This window comes from Nicotiana sylvestris, chromosome 7 (genome assembly GCF_000393655.2).
Source record: "Nicotiana sylvestris chromosome 7, ASM39365v2, whole genome shotgun sequence".
NCBI lineage: Eukaryota > Viridiplantae > Streptophyta > Magnoliopsida > Solanales > Solanaceae > Nicotiana > Nicotiana sylvestris.
Genome location: NC_091063.1, coordinates 28,124,774 through 28,151,641, shown reverse-complemented (window position 1 = coordinate 28,151,641; position 26,868 = coordinate 28,124,774). Strand labels below are relative to the sequence as shown.

The following is a 26,868-nucleotide window of genomic DNA, read 5'->3' as shown; positions in this document are numbered from 1 at the left end:
ATCTTTGTACAATAGCTATGTATATAAATGTACAATCAACTAACTTTCACTAACTACCTCTATTAACTTAGCTGGTGACAGCTGTCACCTAAAGACTTTAACTACCTAACAGAATGAACTAAAGAGTTGCTTGACAACTATGACTCATACTAGATACTTCAACACCCTCCCTCAAGCTGGTGGTTAAAATACATCTTTCAACCACAGCTTGGATAGTAGATAATCATGTTGTGGCTTTCCCAAATTCTTAGTCAGTTTAGTTATGTGTCTTTACTATTCCTTGAATATTTTTTTCTCTAATAAGACAATCTATGTCAATGTGTTTTGTGCGTTCATGGAATATGGAATTGGCTGCAATTGAACCTCCACTCCTAGTTCTTTGTATAGACCTGTTAACCAGGTTAATTCAGCCACTACTGAAGTCATGCTTCTGAACTCTTCTTCTGCAGAATTCCTCGCCACAATGTCTTGCTTCTTTGACTTCCAAAAGACTAAGGCATTTCCAAACTTCACCAGATAACCTGTAATAGACTTTCTAGTTTGCAAGCAGCCTCTTCAATCTGAGTCACAGTAGGCTTTTAGTTTCCTAGAGCTTTCAGAGGGCATCAACAATCCCAGACCAGGTGCATTCTTGATGTACCTTACTAACCTTAGTGCAACTTCCATATGAGATTGTTTGGGCTTATGCATAAACTGGCTAAGGACCTGAACAGCAAATGCAATGTCTGCCCTAGTCATTGTCAGAAACAAAAGTCTCCCTACTAGCCTTTGATATTGGCTAGCATCAGGTAGCGGGTGATCTGTCGTAGTCTGCAGAGGTGAGTTTTTGATTGTGCTCTAATGGAGCACTAGCAGGTTTAGCTCCTCCAAGTCCTAGCTCAGCAATTAGCTCTAGAGCATATTTTCTACGATTCATGACAATATCCTCCCTTGATCTAGCAAACTCAATGCTCAAGAAGAACTTGAGCTCACCAAGATCTTTCATCTTGAACTTGAGTTGCAGATCACATCTAGTTTTCAAAATAAGTTGAGGACAACTCCCTATAACCAAAAGGTCATCAACATACACTAAGACAAGCACTAGTCTGTCCTGTACTTTCTTAGTAAATAATGAGTAATCAAAATGACTTTGGGTGAAATCAAGATATAGCAAAGCATCAGCCAGCTTATTGTTCCACTACCTTGGTACCTATTTGAGGCCATATAATGGCTTGTGTAACCTACAGACCTTGCATGTCCTTCCCTGAGTAGAAAACACTTGTGGAATGTCCATATACACTTCTTCTAACAAATCTGAAAGTACAAGGGGGGGGGGGGATTGTAGCCTTTTTAAATTTTTAGTCGACTACTCTTCAGACCTAGTCGACTAATGCAGAGACAACCTGCACTAAAACTATTAGTACTTCAAGTTAAACAAATACTACTCACAACAAACACTAAAGGGGTATAATCAAATATGAGAACAATAAAATAAACGACACAAGAAATTTTATACTGGTTCGGAACCAATGTGGTATTCTAATCTAGTCTCCTTGGGTTGCAAAGGATGTTATCTCTTGAGCTCTTTGTAATTTGAGTTAAGTACAACTTTTATGATTTTCAACGTTCACCACCAACATTTACAGGGTTGGTTTTCACTCGCTCACCAATAACAAACAAGTGTTGATTTTCACTCGCTCACCAACAACGACCCATTGGTTTTCACTCGCTCACCAAAGAAACAAACAATGACACAACTTCTCAAGACACACTGCCCTTCCAATATTTTTTTTGTCTTTCCTCTTTTGTGTACACAATAAATCTACTAAAAGTGAATTACAATGCTTGTTAAGAGTAGAATAAAAAACTTTTAGTTGGATAGACAATTATATAGAAGGTTACATAAATTTTTCTTCTTCAGTTTCTCGTACTTATAGTGTTGGCTCCATATTGACCTTTTGTTATCACATTCTTGAGTCTTGATTTCCTGTCTGTTGCTAAAATCACGGCGATAATTTTCTTGGATATCTCTTGGTGGATTATGTAGAATCTTCTTCTATTCAGCAGATGTCGACTTTCCTTTTGAAGCTTGGTTGTATTGCTTGACTTCGTGATTGTAGAAAATCCCAATTAGCTGCAGGCTTCTTTAATTTCAAACCTCTCTTCAGATAGAAGTGTGTGCATATTTCTTAGTATATTCCGTCATATTGGTTTAATTGATTCTTCTAATTGCAATATCATCTTTAGAATCTTTTCCAACCAAATCCATCTATCAATCGTGTCTTATATTGGAGGGAACAGATTAATTCCTTTAATAGTCCATTATGAATATGAATTTCTTTGTGTCTTGGATGATTCTCGACAGATGCTTCATTAGGGAATGAGTTATGGAGTGATTGTAGGATCTATCTTCCATCCATAGGTGAAGTGATTCCACTCCTCATGAGATTCCAATATGCTAGGATCCTTTACATTTATTTCCTTGCACCAATCTTGTATATAGTTATGTATTCAATGAATATTGTTTCTTGCTTATATCTTTTCCTTTTGCAGATTACTCTTGGTTACGATCTTGCTTTTTCAAAGATTCTACTTGATTTATCTCCATAACCATGAAATGCTTAGGGAATTCTCAATCATATAATAACAGTGGGAATTTCTTTCCTACTTAGGGAATCAAATATTGTCCCTATATAAATTATTCTTTTTTCATAATATAGATTGTATTATACCCATAATATATTTTCTTTCCAATTGAAAGTATTCCTTTCTTTATCTTAGAAAATAGTAACTTTCCATAATATAGATTGCACTACATTCATAATATATTTTCTTTCCATAGAAAATATATTCTTCCTTGGCCGTGTAGTATCTTTCTTATACAAAATAATAGACCTTCTCCGAAATTTTAGCAATCTTCCTTTCAAGATATTTAAGAATTTTCCTTCCATAATTTCCGTAGAGTCTTCTTCTGATATTGTGGTAAACCATTCAATATTCGAAATATGACTTTCAAATATTATTCCTTCCATGATGCTTGGAGATTAAATCTCTGAAAATAATCTTCCTTGATAAATTCATTACATGATACTCTCTTTCCCATATTTGGTTGAATCTTTACCAACATTATCTTTCTTGAATAAACTTTCTTTATTAAATCTTCCACATCTCCTTCATTCTTCTGCAAATCCTCTATATATCGTCTTTGATCATTCTTTATTTAGCAACTCTGTATGAAAATAAATTTACCACAAGTAAATATATTTTTACTAAGAGTTATGTTGATTTGGTATCATCAAAATTAATAAGTGAAACCCTTGGGGATAATAAAATCTCTTGGAAAAAGGCATTGTACACATCCATTTGAAAGATATGTCAATGCTTAGCTGCTGCAACTGCTATAACTGACCTGACTGTGACCATCTTGGCCAAAGGAGAGAAGGTTTCTATATATTCCAACCCTTCTTGCTGGCTGTAACCTTGAGCTACTAGCCTTGCTTTATATCTTTCTACTGCTCCTGAGGTTGTGTACTTAATTTTAAAAACCCATTTGTATCCAATGGGAACCTTGCCATCTGGCAAGTCAACAATGCTCTAAGTCTTGTTCTAGTGCTGTGATTTCTGACTTTATCGCAACAATCCATTAAGGATTCTGAACTGCTTCATTGTAAGAATGTGGTTCAATGATAGATGAGTAGGAACTGAGTGCAGAACTATATGCAGAAGAGATGTTGGTATAGCAGACATGATCTGATATGGGATAACTACAGTTGGACTTCCCATGAGTTGGAAGCACATAATCCTTCATCCACAATGGTGGTTTGGACATTCTTAGAGATTTTCTACTAGGTTTAGATACTTTATTATGTGACACTGGTGCTGAAGCTTCAGTAGAAAGCTCTACATCTGATGGTGTACTGGTGTCTGAAGCATTTGATGAGTTTGAAACCTCAACAGATACTAAGGGATCATCAGGTAGTTCAGTAGGTAACTCTGTAGTAGGTGAGTAAGAGGCATTTTGAAAAGGTACTATTATATTGCTTTCAGAGTTAGTGTTAAGGGAAAATTCTAAAATAGGGAACATTGATGATATAGAGAGGTAGTGTGTTTGAAGGGATAGACATCCTCCTTGAACACCACATCTCTACTGACTGTAAACTCCCTGGAGGCTAGTATATACATCTTATAACCCTTTTGAACCACATAATACCCAAGGAAAACTGCAGGAACAGCTCTAGGAGAAAATTTATCAGTTCTCCTTACTTCTGACACATACCTTAGGCATCCAAACACTCTCAGATGAGTGAGAGAAGCAGGAGCACCATGTAGTACTTCATATGGTGTTTTACCTTTGAGTATTAAAGTAGGCAGCCTATTTATAAGATAAACTGCAGTAGTAAAACACTCTCCCTAGAATCTGAGTGGAACTAAAGCTTGGAATCTGAGTGTCCTTGCTACGTTGAGTATATGTTTGTGTCTTCTCTCAGCCACTCCATTCTATTGTAGAGTGTAAACACAAGAGCTTTGATGAGTGATGCCTAGTGACTTGAGCAGTTCTGTCATTTGAGTATTAAAAAAATCACAACCACTGTCTGTTCTTAGAACTTTAACAGTAGAGGAATGAATAGTTTTAACCATTAAGAAGAAGTTCCTAAGAACAAAAATTACTTTAGCTTTTGAGGGTAACAAATAATCCAGGTGAATCTGGAATGATCATCAAATATGGTTAAAAAGATACTTCTTCCCATCATAAGTAGGAACCATGTACGGACCCCACATATCAGCATGAATAATATTAAAGCTGAAATGAGCAATTGAAGTACTTAAAGGAAAGGGTAATCTTGTTTGCTTAGCAACTGGGCAGACAGTACAATATTGTTCGGTATCATCAAATTTCACAGACTAAAATTCACTTACTTTCTTCAGTATATCCAAAGGTACATGACCTAGCCTCATATGCCATATGGCAATATTTATTCTAGTATTTGGTATTTATATTGATAGATCTTGGAACAGAACTTGAGTTTCTTGTTGTAGGTGCATCATCAATTGCTTGTATTATACTCCTAGAGGTGAGCACATACAAGCCACAGTCTTCCTTAAAAATCCACTTCACTTGTCTACTGAAAAGATCCTGAAATATACAAAAGTCAGGAAAGAACATAGCTACACACTCCAACTCCTTTATAATCTTTGAGATAGATAACATATTGTATCTGAACTCAGGTATATGTATTACATTAGTTATTTTGTATCCAGGAAGTATGTATGTGGAGCCTAGGCATCTTACAGTTGCTAAATCTCATGTAGGTAGACACACTTTCGCTGCTTTAGATTGTCCCAAGTGTTTTAAATCAAACAACATGTCAGTCTTATGCACCATATTATTAGAAGTACCACTATCAATTATCCACTTAGGCCTATCTTCAGGAAGGATTGCATTGTGTGACATACTTGTTGTCATGGCTGAGCCACTATTCTCACTTCCTTTTCCAAGCATTTGTATAATTTGGTTGTACTGCACCTGTATAAATTGAGCAATTCCACTTGCTGCAACCTAAGCAAACTGGTTGTTAGTGAGATTGGCTACCTGTGAAAGTGTCATATGTTCCTCCAACATGATTGTTGAAAAACTGAATCTCTCCAGTGTAAGCAACTGAGTTTGCTGAAGGATACTTCTTTTTGGATTTGAAATCTGAGGGGTAGCCATTAAGTTTATAGCAGGTTTTCCTAGTGTGGCCTTTGAAATTGCAATAATCACAATACAACTGATTCTTCCTCTGCTTGAAGTTATTAGTAGGATATGAGCCTCTTTTATTATTGAACAACACTTGATTATGATTCTGAGGTCTAGGGGAATAAGAGGCAGGACTAGAAGAGTAAGGAGTATGGCCAGATTTATTGGCAAACTGAGATGAATTAAGATGACCTTTACTAGTGAACAAGGTTGTTCCCTCATGATTTTTTGCTATATTTGAGGAATGATTAGCCAAAGACCTTCTATTTTCTTCTGAAATGATCATAGAATAGGCTTTGTTTATAGAGGGAATAAGGGGCATATTCAGGATTTGGTTACTAGACTGTGCGTAAGACTCATTCAATCCCATTAAAAACTGTAACAGCCTTTGATACTCGAAATATTCTACATAGCTCTTTGATTCTTCACAGTCACAACCAGAACAAGGCATAAGAGCATCAAATTCGGCCCAAAAATCCTTCAATTTAGAGAAATAGGAGGACACTGATGAGATTCCATGTGACAGAGTAGTAATCTGCTTATGCAGGTACAAGACTCTCGAGCCATTCACCTTTTCAAAGCTTTCTCTAAGGTCACTTCACACCTTGTGAGCACTTGTGGCATACACAACTCCACTTAATAACTTAGTGCTCACATAGTTCATTATCCATAAAAGTACAATAGCACTACATTTTCCCCACAAATCATGAAGAGAAGGATCAAATTTTTCCTTAGAATATCCTCCATCTACAAACCCTAGTTTGCTCTTATTGAGTAGACTAATACGCATAGAACTACTCCACATAGCATAGTTTTCATCTCCAGTTAGCTTAATTGAGATTAGAGAGCTACCTGGAGTATCAAAAGGTTGGAGAAATAATGGATGATGTTGATCTACAACTATAACACCCACACGACTTGGATCTGCCATTGGAGTTGTACTGTTGGATCGAAATTGTGTTGTATCAGTAGTTGTATCTTCAATTTCTGTGTCTGTGCTAGTACCAACAACTCTGATCACCATTGAAGATAAAAACCCGAGAGCTCAAAACATAGAGAAACAAAAAAATTCATAATTGCTCAAAGACGACTCAATCTAAGAGGACGTGAATCGAAGCAATTAAATAGACAACCAAAGTTCTAGATACAGAAATCAATTGCGAGCAATCTGCATGAATCGATAGTCTTCACGGGCTATGATACCATGTTAAGATCTAGAACTAGTTGATCAAGTTTGGAAGCAAAAATGAGAGGTTGAGCTGAGCAGAGAATTGACTTATTTCATTCATTGAAATCAACCATATGTCTATCTGTATAGAGGTGGATCCAAGAATTGAAGTTTATGGGTTCCTATCGCAATCTCAGACTAATATACAATAATAACTGGGTTTACAAATAGATATTTAGTAAAAAATTTAATAAAAATACAGAGTTTACGCAAAAGTTACTGGGTTCCCGGGAACCCATATCTTATATTCTAGATACGCCCGTGTATCTGTGTACAGTAACTATGTATGTATGTATATATATATATATATATATATATATATACACACACACACACACAAAATCAACTAACTTTAACTAACTTCCACTAACTATCTCTATTAACTTAGCTGGTGACAGATGTCACCTAAGGACATTAACTACCTAACAGAATGAATTAAAGAAGCTGCTTGACAACTATGACTCATACTCGATCCTTCAACACCACTATTGCTTGCAATATCACATCCCTTGGGGTGTGGCCTTTCCTTGAATCCTGAGCGAACATAGAATGACCATTCAGTTATTATGTATTAACGTTACGATATATAGCTAATGATTAATTATTAGGAGTACATTTATATATGTAATGCGTGAAATAATCTGAACATTTAATTCAAAACAGTGTTGAGTTGAATAGTCCACGATTAGTGGTGGCAAAATGGATAAAAAACAGTTATTCATCTATATTATCCACTAAAAATGGACTGGATAATGAACTTTTAAAAAAATGGTCAAATATGGATAAGAACCATATTTGTAAAGACTCAAATTAGGGGTTCCTCAAGCTTGGGAGACTAGTAATTCTCCCAAAAGTGATCATATTCAAAAAGCAATGGATAATATGATTACCCATATTATCCGCCGATTAATCCATTTTTTATTCGTATTAAATAAGGGTTGGGTTGGATAATTTATCCGCTTTACATTACCCGTTTTTAATCGGCCCATATTCGACCCGACCCGACCGTTTTCCACCCCTACCCACAATCACTATAGGTTCCTTTGAAACTTCTAAAACAACAATGCAAAGAGAGGGGAAGAACTTAAAGTCGTAATATACTGAACATCAGATGAACTTGCTCAACTTACTGAAAAGCAAGCAAACTGATCAAAATGTTAATAATTATCATTTTATGACACTCATTAGTATAAATGTACCCATGTTTTTCCATCTATTCTTTCTTTCCTACTAGTATACAAAACCATTTTTTTTCTTTTCTAATATACCTAGCCTTCTGTGTGTCAAATGAGGTAATTCAACAATAAAATTGTACATGCATCATTTACATATCAACCTTAGGTGCATTGCGTAAGAGATAACCAAGGCAGCCCGGGACACAAAGCATCCCACATTCACGGTCCGTGGAAGGGCCGCACTCCAAGGGGAACCTGATGACAAATCTCTTATTCAAACAGGCGAGCTCGGCTGCCCATCTGAGCTCTGAGTTTGATGTCTCTTGTTATCACTACTCTTACGCTTGAGTATTTCCTTAATTTCACTTTCTCTTCTATCGACAAAGTCTATCAAGTCCTTAAAGCTAACGGAGCGGAGGGTACGCCTACTAGGTCGTGCAGATTCTGGTTCACTGATCTCCGGCTCCTCTGGCTCGGGGTCATACCTCCGGAATTGACAGTATACCCTGCAGAAAAACACTATAAGAGCAAGGACGCAAGCAATGGCGCATATGAGAAATAGGCCCCAGAAGCTCTTGAGAGAAAGATGAGTATCATCAACTTGGTTGCTTTGTGAAGAGCATCCATTGTTCGTTAGCCATTTGTCATGGATCCTTTGGAGTTCACCGTTTTCTGACAGTTGAAGAATTGCAGTTGACAGATCAACAGCCAGCGGAGAGTCCCTTTGAAATGCCTGGCCATCGAAAGTGAAGATCAGCTAATGTGGATTGGATTGCTTGCACATCAATCCTTGCATAATATGATTATATACGTGCAATAATATTTCGTAAAGCCCGGTGCACTAAGTCTATGGAAGGGCCAGTCCACAAGGGACTATTGTAAGCAGCCTTATCCCTGCATTTCTGCAAGAGCTTGTTTCCACGGCTTGAACCCGTGACCTCCTGGTCACAACTCACATGGCAACAACTTTACCACTTACGCCAAGGCTCCCCTTCATACGTGCAATAATATGTTGCGACATATAGTAATGCGAAGGAAAAGAAAAACTTACAAAGCCCCATCCGCCCTTAGTGAACTCCTGCCCTACTGTCCTGAATATGCATTTGTTGTTGGATAAGAAGAGCTCAACATAAGGGAGCTCATCGACAATGCCAGCAACACCGCCACCTTGTGGGCCTTTCTCGAGGGCGCTGACATATTCCTCTTCAGTTTTCAATATACGAAGCCGTGATTCTGAAACACCTAGCTCTTCAATGAGGTAATTATATGCAAATGACCCATCCTGGACTCCTATTGGATCACTACTTGAAATTAAACTGTCAATTCCTTGAATTCCTGAAGACAGCTGCTGCACCGTCAGGATAGATGTCAAGCTAGCTGTATAGCTCGAATTGATAATTAGAACGACAAAGAGCCAGAAGATGAGCACTAAGCGTCCCAAGGTGCTCATTGTGTTTTCTCCTATTATAATTCATAGAAGAGTGTCAGATATGCTAGGAATAGCGCCCTGTCCAAATATGTTCGGAAGATCTTAAAATTAAATCAAAGAGGATGTACGTACTGTGTGCGAAAAACATTGTTGAGAAACTAAACCTGAAAGAATAAAAAGGATCTTAGCACCAGTGTCAGTACATCCTATTAGTACAATGATTCAAGTAAAACGATGATTTTTCACTGCATTGATGATGCCATCAGGAGTTTAACTTTTTTGGCTAAAGAAAGAGTCATTGTTTTTTGAACAAATGCAAACTGTTCTCAATAATACAGTAATAATACAGTATCTGTATTTATCTCCAACCAAGGCATTTGTTTAGATTTGTATATCCACATCAATGCACGGACAATTAAATTCATGTCAGAACATTCAGAGAAGAAAAGTTTTTCACACAAAGCATCTATAAAAAGAGGTTATAAGACCGAGCTACTAACCAAAAAACTGTAACAAGTTGCTGCCTTGGCGGACCACGGAATTCAGGATTATGTCGATGCTCAAGAATCCAAACGACAGTTCCAACGAAGAGAAAGAAAATCCCAGTTACGGACCACATTTGGAGGGTAAATGGCTTAAGGAATGCCCAAGGGCTGGATTTGATCTCTTTGATAGGAGCAACTACGACAAGCCCAGATTCCATGTAAGGTTGTGTGAAGTCCACAATCCTTGTGCGATTTGTAGTAATCGTGACATCCCCAACAGCTGCATCATATTTCTAAGAAGAAAAATGTATCCTTATAAATAACCATGAAAAATGTCTCAGCACTGCATTTTGCATCGAGCTCTAATACAAAATCAGGGACAAATATCCCTGATTTAGGAACAGATTAGAGACTGATCTTGGAGCATTGTTTACAAAACCCTATCCAACAAGATGTTAAAATCGGTAAGGGAACTCGTTAACTGATTAACTTTCTTTGAAGAGTCTTCTTAACCAACTCTAAGAATCTCACTGAATTTGTTCTCTTAACAACAGAATGCACCACATCATAATTGCAACTTGCAAGCGGACAAGTAACTCGTTCTGCTGGATAACTTCTATCTGAACTCGCTGACGCAACAAACAACATTTATAATCACAGTAGGTTTAAGATTCCATGAACAGAAGGCATCAATATTAGTATGGAATCCCCCTACCGACAGTAACTCTTTCAATCAGAAAACCGAACATCTACGTCATATATTATAGATGTTAAATTGTTAATTAACAAGCATTCACACTTCAAAATTAATATTCGTATTGAAGTAACTAGTAATTTATAGAGATCTCAAGTCAGTCTCATCAAAATATTTCATCAGAATCAGTCAATGGTTAAAAATTCAACAACACAATCAAAGAACTCACATTTGTTAAGACGTCGTTCACCAGGTTCTTGAACGAGGGATTTCTCTTGCCATCTCCATACAGAATATAGACATGAGGAACAGGGTAAGGCAACAAATCTATTGCAGCCTCAAAAACATCGATGCAATATCCTTTTACCCCGGAAGGTCCTTTATCTTTATGCACAAACTCTTTAAAAGTAACACGAAACGGCACAGCAATTCGCAGAGGCTTTCCATTATGCGGAAACACCCATCCTCGAGGTCGAGTAACAGTTTCTCCTGGCCATATGACATTGTAAAGATGTTGGGTACTGGTTGAAGTGTTTGGAGGTTTTGAGTATAAAACCTCTGGAGGTACAACTGATAGACCAGAATAGTTTGACCAATAACCTACCGTGCGTAATCCAGTTCCACCAATGTTAAGAACATCATACGCTGGATGAATCAAATTCTTCTCAGAATCAAACTGAATCTGGCCAGTTAAACCTGTGACATTCATGCCAACGAGTATCTGAAATAATTTCTGTCCTTGGTCAAAAACTTGCATGGACGACAAATGCAAAGCACTTCCATTTGTATCACGTAATCTGGGGTCATTAGAGAAGGTAACATTTCCACCTTCCTTGAAGAAAAGGTCGAGAGCTCGAGCAAGTAGCCAAATGGTATCGTAAGCGTAGAGTGCATAAGAATTAAAACCTGAAGTTTCAACATCCTTAAAGTTTTTCCATTGTGATGCAAACATCTTTTTCTGATTAGAATCTGGGGTGTGATGGCGAAGTGCAACAACTCCCTGTATAAGGTCCATAGTTTCTGGATTAACGGAATCTGAAGAATCCAAAAAGGATGGAAGCCAATCAGTAGTGATCCAAACATAGCCACCGGTCATCATTCCCAGATTCTTTGCCTTTGAGAAAATGGATATCCCAGTATCAGGATTTACATGAACAACATATACTCGTGCCTCCATAAGGTTTACACTAACTAACAAATCATCAATCTCACTACTACTGGCTCCAGGAGAAAAGGCAGCTTTGTAAGAGACCTTGGCACGCTTCTTTGCAAGGGCATCACCCAACACAGATATCCCATTTCTACCATTATCATCATCAACAAATATGGCTATAACCTCTTTCCATCCAAAATAATCAACCACATCAGCTATAGCATACATTTGGAAGTAATCGTTTGGAACAGTTCTAAGGAAATAGGAGTATTGCAGAGCGGATAGAGTAGGATCTGTTGCAAAAGACAAAAGAGGGACCTGAAGTTCATTCATAATATGGGAAATGACATGTGCTATGCCCGAGGATTGTGGACCGATTATAGCAACTACTTCTTTCTCCATCAGCTGCAAAGCTACAAGGCAGAATTGCCTGTCATATACTAAGAGGGGCAAGAAAAAGAAGGAAATAGACATTTTGACAGGAAAGCTCGCCTCAGTTATGGTTTAAAACAAGGTATTTCGTCTAAAAAAGAGCATCCTCGTACACAAGGCATCCCACGTTCACGCGGGGTTCGGAGAAGGGCCGCACCCCAAGGGATGTGATTAAGACAGCTTACCCTCAAGCATTAGTGGCCACTTCCACGACTCGAACCCTTAACCTATAGGTCACATGGAGACAACTTTACCGTTGCTCCAAGGCTCCCCTTCAAACAAGGTATCTCATCTGCGAAACAATATTGGTACTGAGACATTGAACTATTCTCGAATTCAAGAACAGGTCATGAACTAAAACATGCTTCTGTAATTCCTAAAAGTAGTACAGCATCATCCATTTCCAATCTAAAGTGCACTGCTTTTTGTGATTTTTCTTTTTAGACTTCCAAAACACTTCCTCAATCCTCTACCACAACCCATTAAGTTCTCAAATTAAGCTACTGAATGATAAAAATTCCCTCACTCCACATCTCCACATGAGAAATTTTACCAATATGCAAAAGGAACCAAATGACCATGTCTTAATCTAAACTTAATGAATGCATATTAATCAATCAACTACACCTCAATCACAATTTAGTTGGGCAAGCTATAAAAATTAATGGATACTATGCTGAAGCTATAAGATATCATGTTAAGTATAAGATGCCCATATTCCTGGGAATGAAGTATGGTACTACTTAATTTACAACAATAACAATAATAAACCCAGTGTAATCCCACAAGTGGTGTTTGTGGAGGTTAGTGCGTACACAGTCTTACTCCTACCTTGAGGAGGTATAGAGGTTGTTTCCGATAGACCCTCGACTCAAGGAAAGATGAAAAGAAGCAGTGGAACTACTTAATTTGGTAATTAAAAACAAAAAAAGGATCATAGAAGAGAAAAGCTTTTACCATCAACAGTTCCAACAAATCCACTGCAATTTGTATCCTGAATAATGAGGTTCAATTTGGTTCCACTGAGAATGGTAGAATCTGAGTTAACATCATTAACTGCAGCTACAAGGGCTGGCTCTGCAGACTTTCCAATAACAGAATTAGCTGTGAATAAAGCTCCAATATTCACAAACTTTGGCCTAGAAGAAGAAGATGGAGATAAAGGAGCAGTAGCATTTCCTGTGTTATTATTCCCAGTCCCTCCAAGAACTGCCATAGGCACCCAAATCCATGTAACCAACAAAAGAAATGCTCTCTTCCTTTGTAAATTGGCCTCCATCCCCAAAATGGCCAAAAGTGGCTACTTTTGAAAATCAATTCACATCACCATTTCTTCAAGAAACAAAGATAAAATGTTAGAACTCAACATTTGAAGGTGAAAGATTCAAGATTTTCAACAAGGGGTCCTAAAGATAACAACTTTACAAGCTGAAGCCACATCACAACAAGAAAGAGGAAGCTTCATTCCAAGAAAACAACAAAAGTTCATTAAATTTGTACCCCAAAAAATGGCAACTTGCACAAGTATGATTTTGACTCCCACTTGGGAAATGCGACAAAAAATTCAGTAAACTTGTAAAAACCCAACTAATAATAGAATCTTTAATGAACTATGTATAAACTGATGCATGCTAGTCACATGTAATTAAAGAACAAAAAGGTCAATAAAATGAGAACAAGTTGGAGGAAAATATATACCCATTTTTTTTCTTGGAATTCAAATAGACAGTTTGATAAAGAAAGGTAGAGAAATGATACATGTATGGTAGAGAATCTTGGCAGTTGGATGTGGTGGGAGTTGCCACGTTGGGATTACCTAAATGGCTAAAATTCCTACATGGCTACAACCTTGAATAATTATAAGCATTAAATTAAGAACCTTAAACCAATAGGGTTGGTTAGCATACAAAGGAAACAATTTACATCATTTCCAGCTACACAATATATGACAGTACATACAATTTGAATAACAATGCTAAACATTATCAAATCTGGTGGAAAGAAAGAGATTATGATAAAGAGGTCAGGCTAAGGCTATAATAGTATAATACCTTGTTGAAATAGCAACCTTACACACTATGGTTTATTTGCACACATTTATATTAGTAGTGGATGCAAAACTAAGAATATTCAACAAGAAGATTAAGAGCTTAACAATGCATAACATTAAAAGGACTGCTTGATGCACTAAGCTCCCGCTATGCGCGGGGTCAGAAGAAAAGGCGGACTATAAGAGATCTATTATACGCAGCTTGACCTACATTTCTGCAAGAAATTATTTTTACAACTTAAACTCATAACCTTCTGATCACATTATAATAACTTTATTAATTAATTACGTCAAAGCTCCCGTTCTAACACTAACACTATCGAGGTATATTTTCTAATAATTAGAATTTGACACACAAAGTTATGGTCTAGTAGTTGTACCTCTATTCGCTAGTATTATTTCACTATTCACTATTCACGAGCTCACATAAGACAACACCTCAAATAAAAAAAAAAACAGGTATGACTCCACTCATTTAAATAACACACTAAGGAATAATCACTAAGTAGCAGTGCTTAGTTTATGTATTATTCGTTTGCATTTATCATGTTCTAAAGAGCATATTACAAATTGGAACAGTCTTGAAAGCTCGGAAAAGAATGATTCTTTCCCTAGTTGTCTACCGTCTTTTCATTTCACTTTACAGCAACTGATTCTTCTAGGAAAATTTTATTTTGTGTCTCGTATAACTGACACTAGTTATATGAGACAATTTTTTTGTCTCACAGTTTTGTGGACTCAAAAGTGTAAAAGTGAGGTCAACAAATTTGTAAGACAAAAAAAAATTCATACAACTAGTGTAAATTGTACGAGATACAAAATAAAACTTGTCGAATCTTCTCCTTTGTGTATTATAAGAGTTTGCATAATAATTTATTGAAAAAACTAAGGAAACATATCAGATGGTACAGATGAGTGGGATAAGAGCAAACTAGTGGACAAGACATAACTTTCATCAGATAGTGTCTGTGGAGTGGGACCTACTAATTTTCTCGTGAAACACGTGGGGTTCTTTCTTTTGCCTTCTGTCCAGTTTTACTTTTACTTGTGAGAGTTACTAATCTTTGAAACTAAATTAGATTAACTTTTTTTATTATTTTAAAATTTAAATTTAAATATTTGAAAACTATACAAAAAGTATTATAAATTTAAACTATACAAAAAATGTTATAATTTGTAATTCGTCTCATATTATGGTGAAAATATACATGTTAAAATGTTAGCTAAAGTATATATTGCTTGACACTCTAAAAGTAAAATATGACAAATAAAAGTAAACAGAAGAGGTAATTATGTAAATTACTTAGGTAGTCCATTAGGAAAGGCTATGAAAAATCTTTAGGGGTCTAGGATCTATAGGTAGGTGAAATTAAATGTATTTAGTACACGAAAAAAATACTTTAAGAAATAAAGGAAAATAATAAAGGTGCTACTTATATGGAGAAAAGAAAAGAATTTTCCTAGTTGAGGAAAGGGGTATCGTGATCAATTTGGGACCCATACCCTAAAATATCTTATTAAAGTTGATATTAACGTCCTAGTCTATCAATATCCTATATTTGAACTTGGTATCTAGCCTTGAGCATTAGTGATTAATCTAGTATTTTTCTGTTATGTAAAAGTCAACTGTGCATTGACTCGTTTAGCCATTAATTTTTAGCTAAACATAATTAGTGATATTATTTTGTGATCTCCTTTTCAGTCTATTTTTTTTCTTATGAAGCTATTGGTCCGATCTCTTAGGATCGTTTGGTACGAGGGATAAGACGTAGATTAAATTTATATCGTTTTTGGTTGGTGGTATAAATTTATCCCAAAATAAATTTGGATAAATTTATATCGTCAACCAAATAAGATATAAATATAATCTCATACTTAATATAAAATATCTTATCTTATCCCACTTTATCTCATCAAATTTGGGATTATTATATCCCATCTCCCTTGTAATATAAATTAGTCATGAAATTATAATCTCTAAATTATAATTTCAGAATAATTTGGTTCGCGTACCAAACAAACCCTTAATGTTTACTCGGGAAAGAAAGGTCTCTGACGTACAATGTGGCTTTTGCCGGACTTGCAAGTAAGTAAATATTCAAATATTTTGATTGAAGTTGAAAAGAAAAAGAACTTTTAAAGTTGAGGTTTAAAAAGAGTATGTGTTTGTACATAAATTTTATTTGGAAACAAATTTAAAAATTTGTGAGTAAACTCATTATTTCACTTGAAATAACTTTCAAACAAGTTTTTTAATATTTTATTAATATATGAAAAACAGAAGTTCAATATTTACAAATACTAATTATCAAATATATTTGCAAGTACTGAAATATTTATTATTTGTCGTCTTTCGTGGTTTCTTTTGAATTTATTGTAGGTTGTTAATGTATCATTAATAGAGGCGGACCTAGAGCATTAAATGCGGGTTTTCGAGAACCCAGTAATTATTGCATAGACGTTGTATTTATATTAAGAAACTCATCAAATATTTGTAAATATCTAACTGTGAACTCAATTATTATTGCCTATTAATTTGAAATTACAGTAGGAATCCATAAGCCTCAAATCCTGAATCCGCCTATCATTAACTTGAAGTATCTTTCAAGCAAAAATCTTTCCTAATTTATGTTTCCAATTTTTCTCTATTCCCCCGCCCCGCTCTCCCCTTCCCCCCTTCCTTGTACTAATGTTACGGTACAGTGGCAGACATATTGAAAGAGTGGTATTCAGCCTCATATTTCTCCTTTGGCTGAAGGGCTAACCAACTAATCTGTGAGACACTAGTTTTATTCTATTTAATAAATATCTTTAAAACAACAATATGGTGCCTAGAAATAATAAGATGTCCCTGCTGATTCCAACAGAGTCCCAGTTACAGATCCAGTCGATACTAACTCGCAGGTGGACATCAACGTCAACCTACCTATCAACCCCGAGAACAATGTTCGCGGAGGAGCCCGACCAATGGCTCGAGAAGCGCCCGAAGGCGAAGGCAACAGAGTCGGTCTACGATTGATATTCGAAATATTGCAGGCTCAACAGATGGCGATAGCGCAGCTGCAAAATCAAAAGGGCGCCCTCAGCAGAGTCGAGCCCGAGTTGTCCCGCGAAAACACCCGAAGAAATAAGCAGATCACCGAAAGGCCAGGTGAATCTGAGCCCGGTGTCGGCCCCGAAGTAATGAAAATGCTCGAAGCATTGACGAAATAGGTGGAATCAGGTGAAAAGAAAATTGAGACAAACGACAAGAAGGTGGAAACATATAATTCCCGAGTCGATCAAATCCCAAGAGCTCCCCCCAATATTGAAAGGCCCGGATGATCCACGTCCAATCCGCACTCAATAGTGAGTGGAAATTGTCGTTGAAATAATAGTACCCAACAATAGTCGGAATCGATTTCCACGGGGAGTTTAATATGGGTGTTAGGGTATACACTTGATGAGAGAAAATGGAATAACTAAATTGTGCTTCCAAACAAAGGATTTTATTTTCTACTTCTAAATTAACTCTAATAATTATAAACTAAAGAGAAGAAACTAGAAAATGAGTGATTGTTTTTGTTGTTTTCACCAAATGGTTGAAAAGCCTAGGGGTGTGACATTCACCTAGGTGTTTGCCTAATGGGTTAAATAAGTTAACATTGTTTTATTGATAGGGGTGTATTATAGCTCTCAACTCTTAGTTACCCACTAAATACCTCTCGGTCATAGAGTAATTTTGCCCAATTTGGCTTTCTCAAGTATAAATATGTATCAAGCTAAATAGTTTATATGAGCTCAAGTCGGGTTTTCCCTATCTCTAGTTCAAACTCTTTAATTAGGCTAATCAAATCCTTAATTATCCTAATTTCTTGTTAGTCAAGCTTTCCTAGACCAGGTTCCTCTTTTTAAGTAAAGACCAGGTCAAAGGGCATGAATCAATGTTTGCAACCATTAATTCAAGATTTAAAGCATAAAAAAGTCTAAATAATCAACACCCAATCGTAAACAAGCATTAAATTAAATACCATTAAGGTTTATATACTAGGGTTGGATCACAACCCTAGTAAGAGTCTAGCAACTCGTAGTAAAAAATGAAGAAAACAAAGAAAAAATACTAATTAAACTCATATTGTAAGATTAAAATGATAAACTATGACGTTTTAATCCCAAAATGATCAGAAAATTTCCTAAAATGGAGGCAGCCCCGGGTTGTCCCATAATGGAAGGTTCAACGAGTAATGGTTCACCATCGTCCCATTCCAGCGGCCTAAGTTTGATCGTCTTAGGAAAACTTGCGAAGAAAAGAGAAAAGGTCAGTGTTACTTAAGTATGGGGTGTAATAGTAACTATTTGAGAAAAGCCTTATCAAAAGCTTGTGCCACGCGCTCGAAGTATGACATCTGCTCGCAGATGCCTTCGATCTACTTCTTGAGCCGGGGGACTGCATTGGGAACCTGAGCAATAGCTGCACAACCACAAATACTGATGGTGAGAAAGTAAACAAAGGAGACTTGAGACTTATGGAAATAATACACTCACGAGATGTATTCCACTTCTCGGGAAATGTCAAAAACTCGGGAGGGATCAAATCTTTAGTTTTTACCTGAATAAAATGCTCCTGCCAGCCTCTGTCTCGATCCTCGTCAGTGCTCGAAAAGGGAGCCTTGCTGGCCCGGCGAACGAGCTTGATTAGTCCCCCTCAAAATATCGAGGACTGTACATACGGAGTAGGTGGTCGAGGGTGAATTGAGGAGATTCGGTATTGTTCATAAAATAACATAGGAGAATCACGGTCCTCCAAAGAGACGGGTGGATTTGCCGAAGGCACACCTCACATCTTTTGCAAAAGGCCAAAACTACTTGGTCTATCGGGCCCAACATGAAGGGGTAAGTGTAAACACTTAAATACTCCTCCACATGAGTAGTAATATCGTCCTCAGACTCGAGGAATACCATGTCCTTACCTCCCCATTTACAATCCTCTCGGACTATGGGAATGGTGTCTTCGGTAATAGAGCATATATATCTCGATACCCCTTCACCCCGGTCTTTTTTGGATGAGGCCTTCTCGACTTTAAAGTAGTCTGCGATTGAACAACCCTACGGAATAAAGCTTTTCATGGGGGACTCTGGAGCGGCTTCGGTAGCAATTACTTTGGGAGCAACCACCTCGGGAGTAGCCGTGTCGAGAGCAACCACCTCAGGAGCTGTCATCTCGGTACATGTGCCTGCATGGGAAGATGAAGAGGCAGCCTGCTGAGAAACTGATTTAGAAGTCTTAGCCATCATGATCTGGAAAATAAGAAGATTTGAAGGGAATATATGAAGGTTTGAAGAAAGGTATAAAGATTTGAAGGAAAACGTATGAAGGTTTGAAGGTAGGATGAAAATCTGGGTAGAAACCTAAGAACAATTATGAAGATTTGAAGATCAAAGATAAAGAGATGAAGATTTGAAAGAGTTGATAGCCGCTAGAGAATTCGAAGATAAAAGCCAAGATCGAAAAATGGAAAAAGTACAAAAGGTCGAAGCTTTTATAGGAGAAAATGTATTTAATACGCGACGTTTCACATTTGGAGGAGACCAACCGATGATTGACACGTGTCCGAAGTTAGAACGATGCAACTGATGGGACGTTTCAACTTTTTAGTCATCTCGATTGTAGCGTACGAAGGAAGGAACGAGATTCATCTATCGTTTTCCATCGTTTCGGTGAACCTACTCTCTTAGAAACGAGAGGACTATCTGTTAGGGATGGACATAAAATCCGAAAAACCAAATTCTGAACCGAACCGAATTAATTTTGTATTTCGATTTTAATTTTTTCGGTATTTCGATACAAAAATTACGGTATTTTAGTACGGTATACAGTATTGAGTTTTTGATATTTCAGTATATCGAAATACCGAAATATAGAAATATTTAAGTCCAAGCCCAACTATATTTTTGTTTTCCAGCCCAATAACTAGCCTTAGCCCAACACCCCAAGCCCCTAATTCCCTAATCCCTTAGCGCTCAAGCAGACTAATGGGCCGTACCTGCTTACCCATTTTCCCCTTTCTATTTTTCTAACCCTAGACTGCTTTGCTGTTGCTGATTCACGACTACAATAGCAGAGGGCGACAACGACTTCACGACCTCGGCGAGCGGCAACGACGGCTCCTCTCCTCGGCATTGTTGACCTTCATTCAGGTTCATAACTTCTTCATTCTTCAATGTTGAGGTTTTATGTAATTCTTCAACTGCTTCTTTTATCCTTTTTCACCTTATGATTTCATTGGGTGGTTGGGTGGGTAAAGATACTTGTTTTATGATTTGGAGCTATAATTTTTTGGATTTAAACCCAAGCTACCCTACTTAGTGAACACTGCTCGGCTATAATCTGTTCTAGAAAGGGTTAACTTGTTTGTAAAATTAAGTGTTCAGTTTTTCTATATGGTAAAATTAATTGGGTTAAGTGTTCTGTTTTCTGTTCTTTTCAATAGTACTCGAAGGCATATTTTTGACCAACTTTGTTACTTACTAGTACTAAGTTATGTTTTTAATTGGTGTTGTTCTATTTTTAGCGGGTTGGCCATTGGAGGGGTTTTGTTTTTAATTGGTTTTGTTTTAGTACTAAGTGTTCTATTTATTTTTAATTGGTCTTGTTCATTAAATTAAGTCTTAAATTTAACGATGGTAGATTGACTGATGAATATAGTAGTTCTATGATTTCTGCATTGCTTCAAAAACTGAGAAGTGAGAAACATTCATATTGTTTAACTTTCTGTTAAATTACATGCTTATTTAAGTGGGAGTTCTTCATTGTTATGTGCAAATTAAGTGTTCTGTGCATCTAGTGGGACAGTGGGAGTGTTATAACTTATAATTGCATCATTAATAGGGATGGTGTAATACCGAAATCGTATCGAATCGTACCGAACCAAATAAGAAAATACAGAACTGTACCGAACTACTTTGGTACGGTATTTGATATGCACAATTGATATACCGAATGCCGAAGTACCAAACCGTAATTCATAAATATCGTACCGAATTCCCACCCCTACTATCTGTATACGGGTAACCTCGGGGTCAACATATACCTCGAGTTCTCGATGAGTCAAACGAAGTAAGAAGTATGAATGTATGAGATAGAGACTGCATTTGAGAATTCTTTGAATCGAGGTCGGAATGAGGTGCTCGCCGCCTGGCCTAACAAGACAACACCCCCGAACGAGCTCAAGACCTCAGAAAGCACTACAAACGGTTGCACACGACTAACAGAGGGCCGTGATCGCACTCAACCGAGTATTACGGCGTGGATCTCACCCGACGTCGATAGCTTATCAGTGATTGATGTACAAGGAGGATTTTTACCTTTTTTAGAATTCTGGTAAAATTCCCCTACTATATAAAGGGGAAGTTTCTTATTCAATAGACACATTGTATCACGAAAGATTCTTATTTTAATCATAGTTCTTCATACACACTTGGCTTCGAATATTGTTCAGTTTAGATCCGAGCTCAGACTCAACATCACAACTGGTTTGGTTATTTATTTTATCTTTAATTCGTTTATCTAACATTCTTAATTATTTGTGTTGGATCAGTCCACATATCCTTAAAATTGCTTACAAATTTAATTTTTATCCATTTTAAGAGTATATATATATATATATATATATATATTATTTGTGCATGTTATTCTTGTGCAGAGGTCACGCTTATCTTCTGTGAACCGTCTATATCATTATAACCATTTGGTAGGGATATATAGTTTTAATCCATTTGATTGGATGGTCCATCATATAAAATGTTAGGCACTCATTATGCGAGGTTGAACTATTTTTATTAATTACCCACGTTTGTCAAATTCTAAATAATTATTACCTCTGACATAACATAAACCGAACTCAGTTAATAATTACTACTCCTATCATTTAGGTAGATTGACTTATTAAATAGACAATCATTCTTTCATTAAATTTTATTAGTGGGATCTTTTTTACATATCTTGATTTGAATTTTTTATTATTTTTTGTTAAATGTTAATACTGTATTTGTTTTTTAGAATACTTACATAGCAAACAACAACAACTTGTAAAGCAAATACTCCAGTAGAGAAAACACTAATATATCAATTGATCAATGCCAATGAGACATCATTCAGTAATATAAAAGATCAAGTTGACCAAGTTATAATTTATTCCAGTAGTACCAGCGCGAAATTTCTACACAATATTTGTGGATTCAATTTTCACGGTTGTAGCTATTGGGAATATAACTAATGACCTTACAAAAGTTTTGAATTCCCTTGACCATTAAGCTATGCTTTGGTTATGTCAAAGATATTCAAAACATAATATATAAAGGTAAAAAACAGATTTTGCCTTACATATACAGTGTAATTTTTTGACGAACGGGGTTCGGGTGAACACCCTTCCGCCCCCTTAATCCGCCCCTGCTTTCCTCCCATGTAATAAGAAAAAATTGAAGAGAATGCTAATTTAAAGATAATATGGTCAATTTCATTGTTAATTAATGTTAAAAGATGGATTCTTCTGAACCGGAGGAAGTTTCACAACTATCCAGTATTTAATAACTAGTTAAGGTAACCCGTGCTACGCACGTGCCCAATAATACTACTAAATGTTGAAGTCAAAATAGCAGGGCTTAGCAACTTTTCAGACGGATAATTAAAAAATAGTTGGCATTTACAAAGAAAAATAACCACTATTTTATGCGAAGATAAACTCCTAATAAAAATACCTTAACTGAAATACGACAAGTTCCAGCATAATATGCTCCAACATAATATGCTAGATTTTGGAGCTCTTGCGTATAAACTTATAGCATATTATGTTGAAATTTCAGCATTCTCATATGTAAAAAAATTTGAACTCCTACATATTATGTGACAAAAATTTAATTAGCAATTGAATGATTTTTTTTCTCAACGTTGAAGTGTAATTTCAGTCTCATTATTAAAAAAAAAGACTCTTATATTAGAGTTCATCGACGACCAGTAAATATTCCAAAATCACTCAAAATCATTCATAAAATAGAAATATCATAATTTTACTTGAATATGAACGGTAGAATGTCATTGTTAGTTAAAAGGTAATTATTGTATATTACTGTAAGATATTTGAACCCCTTTTTCCTCATTCAGTAAAATTTTGTAAAAGAATTCCCCCCTAAATTACTTCTAATTATTTTGACTCTAACTTCTATAATACGAAGTATAGTTTTGTTTCAAAATATGTTGACCTCATTTTATTTTTTGTATAAGTTATTGTTCCTATTCTACTTGTAATGTGTATATCAATATAAGAAAACTTATACAAAAAAATTATTTGCAATTCTTTTAGATCTACCAAGTGTAAATTATTTTACCAAAGTTTGCTAATTTATGATTCGGAATAGAAAAGGTATATAATATTTCACTCCAAAGTATTTTTCTTGTTCATAAAAGATCCTTTTAATGATAGTTGTTTATGGTTTCTCAAACACAACTACACAAGTTATCCACCAATTAGTGTCATCAATATTTCTTAAAATAATGAACGGTTTACTTTCTTCAATTTTTTTATACCATTTACCTATATAAAGAATTCCACGTTCTAATTAGATCATTCTAATAGTTATAGCTTATGCACTTAGAAGTTTATTTTATTGATTTGTCTATTCATATTATAGGATCACCTTTTTTGTTCATTGAACTTATGATATTAACTTAATATAATTATAGAATTTTACTCTAGAAATAAAAAATAGATAATTGGTGCAATTTAGTTTAGATTTATAGCTACCAGCAAAATAATCACTTTGTATTTGCAAGTATTTTATTGTACTCAAGGGGAAGTTGTAGTACATTACAAATGTTATATAATCTTTGATAGGAGGTTCACAAAAATAATACTATGAATCTTGTAAAAATAACACTAAAGGATTTTTGTAGAATCAATTTTGTTTATAAGAGGGTCATTTGCTCAGTCAAAGAGGAAATAGGTTAATTTAGTAGCAATTATTTATAAACTAAGGGAGTTAATGGAATTTTACAATTAATCTAAGATACATGTGTAACAAACAATTAAGGAAAATGAGGTCCAAAGAAGAGTATAGGGTTGTGTAGGGTAGGGGCTCATTGTTTGGGAAGGGAATCTATTTTGTCATATGTGATAAAAACGGATGCTGACAACATAAGTTGAGGGATAAATTGGTCACTACAATCATAAATTCTACCGTAAATCCTTTTTTAAGCTAATTACAGAATTACCCTCCTGGGCCAAGGCCAGCTTTTAAGCTAACAGCTGAAGCTGAAGCACACATGTTGGTTGACCTCAAGCTACTCAAACTGTGGCTTATATATAAGTAGAAAACATTACAAAATATTAATAGCATTAATGAATTAACAAAAGCAGCAACAAAATATTTACATTCCAATCCATAATGGAATCGTAGACCGTAAATCACGCTTGTACCAATCCTTTCCTATTTTATAGCTAATAAAAAAATATTGCTCCAATTTTGGCCAAATGACTTATTCTTAATTTGTTGTAACGATTCCTTCCATACATGGACTGATCTTTAATTTTCTACCATCAAAATCTAGTAAAAATAATATTTTTTGGTATTAAATCTACAACTTTGTCTCTATTATACAACTTATTTATTTTTTTGTTTACCTTATACATCCTGTATATCATGAAAATTTATATAGTACAGGTAGAGGCGGACCCATGTGTATGGGTGAGGGGTCATCGGACCCCGTAAACTACAGATGAAATCTTGTATATATACACGTATATACCTTGAAAATAGTAAATTTAAAGCAGTTGGCACCCTGAATACTAGAAGCATTTAGGGGGCACTGGTTGAACAGAATAATATGTCTCCGTGGCGTAAAAATTCTGTGTCCGCCTCTGAGCACATGAAATGTAATGTTATATATGTGGTATATGTACATTGTAAACCATGCATGCTTATTCACTCACATATGATATAATTTACCATAAACCATGTATGGTATAATAAAAAATCTTAGGAATATCATTATGTATAATTAACAATAACGTATAATTTTAGGATAAATTAGGTATGTTATTTGTAATACGTTATATATTGACTTATTCTGTGCTTCATGTATATTTATTTTATATATGTAGGATAAATAATACCACATATATATTTACTAGCAGGTTAGCCCGGGCCCAATAGTTGTTTAAAGATGTTACAAAAAGCAACAATAAGCAAAATAAAAGAAGTAACAACATTCCACAATAACCAAATATGAGCTAAGTTAAGCTGTTGAGCTTGAACATTTATTCTATAGGAACATCCGTAGTAGTCCTAAGTGACAGATATTTGATAAACTCTTACTGAAAGATAGTATCAAAATATAATAATTGTTTTCGTACACAATTAAAAAAATAGCATGGAAGTTCAACTATTGGGTCATCACTTATTTTAAAAGTAAATTCTGCGTTTTGAGACCTTAAAAACCACTTTCGGCATCACCTCGATTTGCGTGTGCAGTCGGGCGCGTAGCCGGAAAGCCATTTTGTGAAAATCTGTGAAAAATGATGAATTTTGCATTTAAAATGAGTTTAAGTTGACTTTAGTCAATATTTTGGGTAAACGGACCCGGACCCGTAATTGGACGGTCCCGGAGGGTCCGTAGGAAAATATGGGACTTGGGCGTATGCCCGGAATCGAATTTCGAGGTCCCAAGCCCGAGAAATGAATTTTTAAAGAAAATTATTTTCTGAAATTATTTATGAGTTGGAGAAATGAATTGTGATTAAAACTTAATGGTATCGGGCTCGTATTTTGGTTCCGGCGCCCGGTACAAGTCTTATATGTGATTTAAGGTAAGTCTGTGAAATTTGGTAAGAAACGGACTTGAAACGACGTGAATCGGACCGTTTTTGAGAAAATTGAAAATTTGAAGTTCTTAAGAAAATTTCATGATTTGACGCTAAATTCATAGTTGTTGATGTTATTTTAGTGATTTGAACACACGAACGAGTCTGTATGATGTTTTTAGGTTGGTGTGCATGTTTGGTTTGGTGCCCCGAGGGCTCGAGTGAGTTTTGGATAGGCCACGAGGTGGACTCTGGACTTGGTAAATTGCAGTTTTTTTGGCTGTGCGAAGCCTGGCTCGCAAATGCGAAGGCTGAGTCGCAAATGCGAAACAACCCAGGCCAGCTCTTCCTCGTAAATGCGAGATTTGCTTCGCAAATGCGATACGCCCCTTTTGGGCCTGTTATCGCAAATGCGATCCTTTGTTCGCATTTCCCAACTCGCAAATGCGAGAACCATTTCGCAAATGCGAACATAGTAGAGGATTGCGAACCCTGATCGCAATTCACCTATCTGTAACCTGCAATTTTATAACTCAACCGAAAATCTCCCATTTTTCACACTCTTTCAAAACCAAAACGCTCTTGGGCGATTTTTCAAAGACAACTCTTCTTCCAAATCGATTGTAAGTCAACTTTAACTCGTTTCCTTCAATTATTAACATCTTTTCACAT

The 26,868-nt window shown here is 35.9% G+C and overlaps 2 protein-coding genes and 2 long non-coding RNA genes across 5 annotated transcripts; 1 reads left to right on the top strand and 3 right to left on the bottom strand.

Annotated features, from left to right (window-relative positions):
* Window positions 1-309: 309 nt before the first annotated feature.
* Window positions 310-738, bottom strand: LOC138872901 (secreted RxLR effector protein 161-like). The gene is made up of 2 exons (XM_070151321.1): window positions 650-738; window positions 310-535 (listed from the first exon to the last, which is right to left on the bottom strand). Exons 1-2 carry the CDS (start codon window positions 736-738, stop codon window positions 310-312), a joined length of 315 nt encoding a protein of 104 aa, XP_070007422.1.
* Window positions 739-4,776: 4,038 nt separating this feature from the next.
* On the bottom strand, window positions 4,777-7,170 carry LOC104216749 (uncharacterized). Its single transcript, XR_708577.2, has 2 exons — window positions 5,434-7,170; window positions 4,777-5,113 (listed from the first exon to the last, which is right to left on the bottom strand). It is a non-coding gene; the product is annotated as an uncharacterized lncRNA (long non-coding RNA).
* An 872-nt stretch (window positions 7,171-8,042) lies between these two features.
* LOC104216750 (glutamate receptor 3.4) lies at window positions 8,043-14,068 on the bottom strand. 2 transcript variants are annotated; one of them, XM_009766870.2, is made up of 7 exons: window positions 14,011-14,068; window positions 13,270-13,644; window positions 10,957-12,293; window positions 10,049-10,326; window positions 9,681-9,712; window positions 9,171-9,580; window positions 8,043-8,852 (listed from the first exon to the last, which is right to left on the bottom strand). In XM_009766870.2, the coding sequence occupies exons 2-7, from the start codon at window positions 13,589-13,591 to the stop codon at window positions 8,394-8,396; spliced, it is 2,838 nt and encodes a 945-aa protein (XP_009765172.1). In that variant the 5' UTR covers window positions 13,592-13,644; window positions 14,011-14,068; the 3' UTR covers window positions 8,043-8,393. The 2 variants fall into 2 exon arrangements, with proteins under 2 accessions (XP_009765172.1, XP_009765171.1); XM_009766869.2 differs by lacking the exon at window positions 14,011-14,068 and adding an exon at window positions 13,813-13,946.
* Window positions 14,069-20,319: 6,251 nt separating this feature from the next.
* LOC104216751 (uncharacterized) lies at window positions 20,320-21,816 on the top strand. The gene is made up of 2 exons (XR_708578.2): window positions 20,320-20,539; window positions 21,231-21,816. It is a non-coding gene; the product is annotated as an uncharacterized lncRNA (long non-coding RNA).
* The last annotated feature ends 5,052 nt before the right edge of the window (window positions 21,817-26,868 follow it).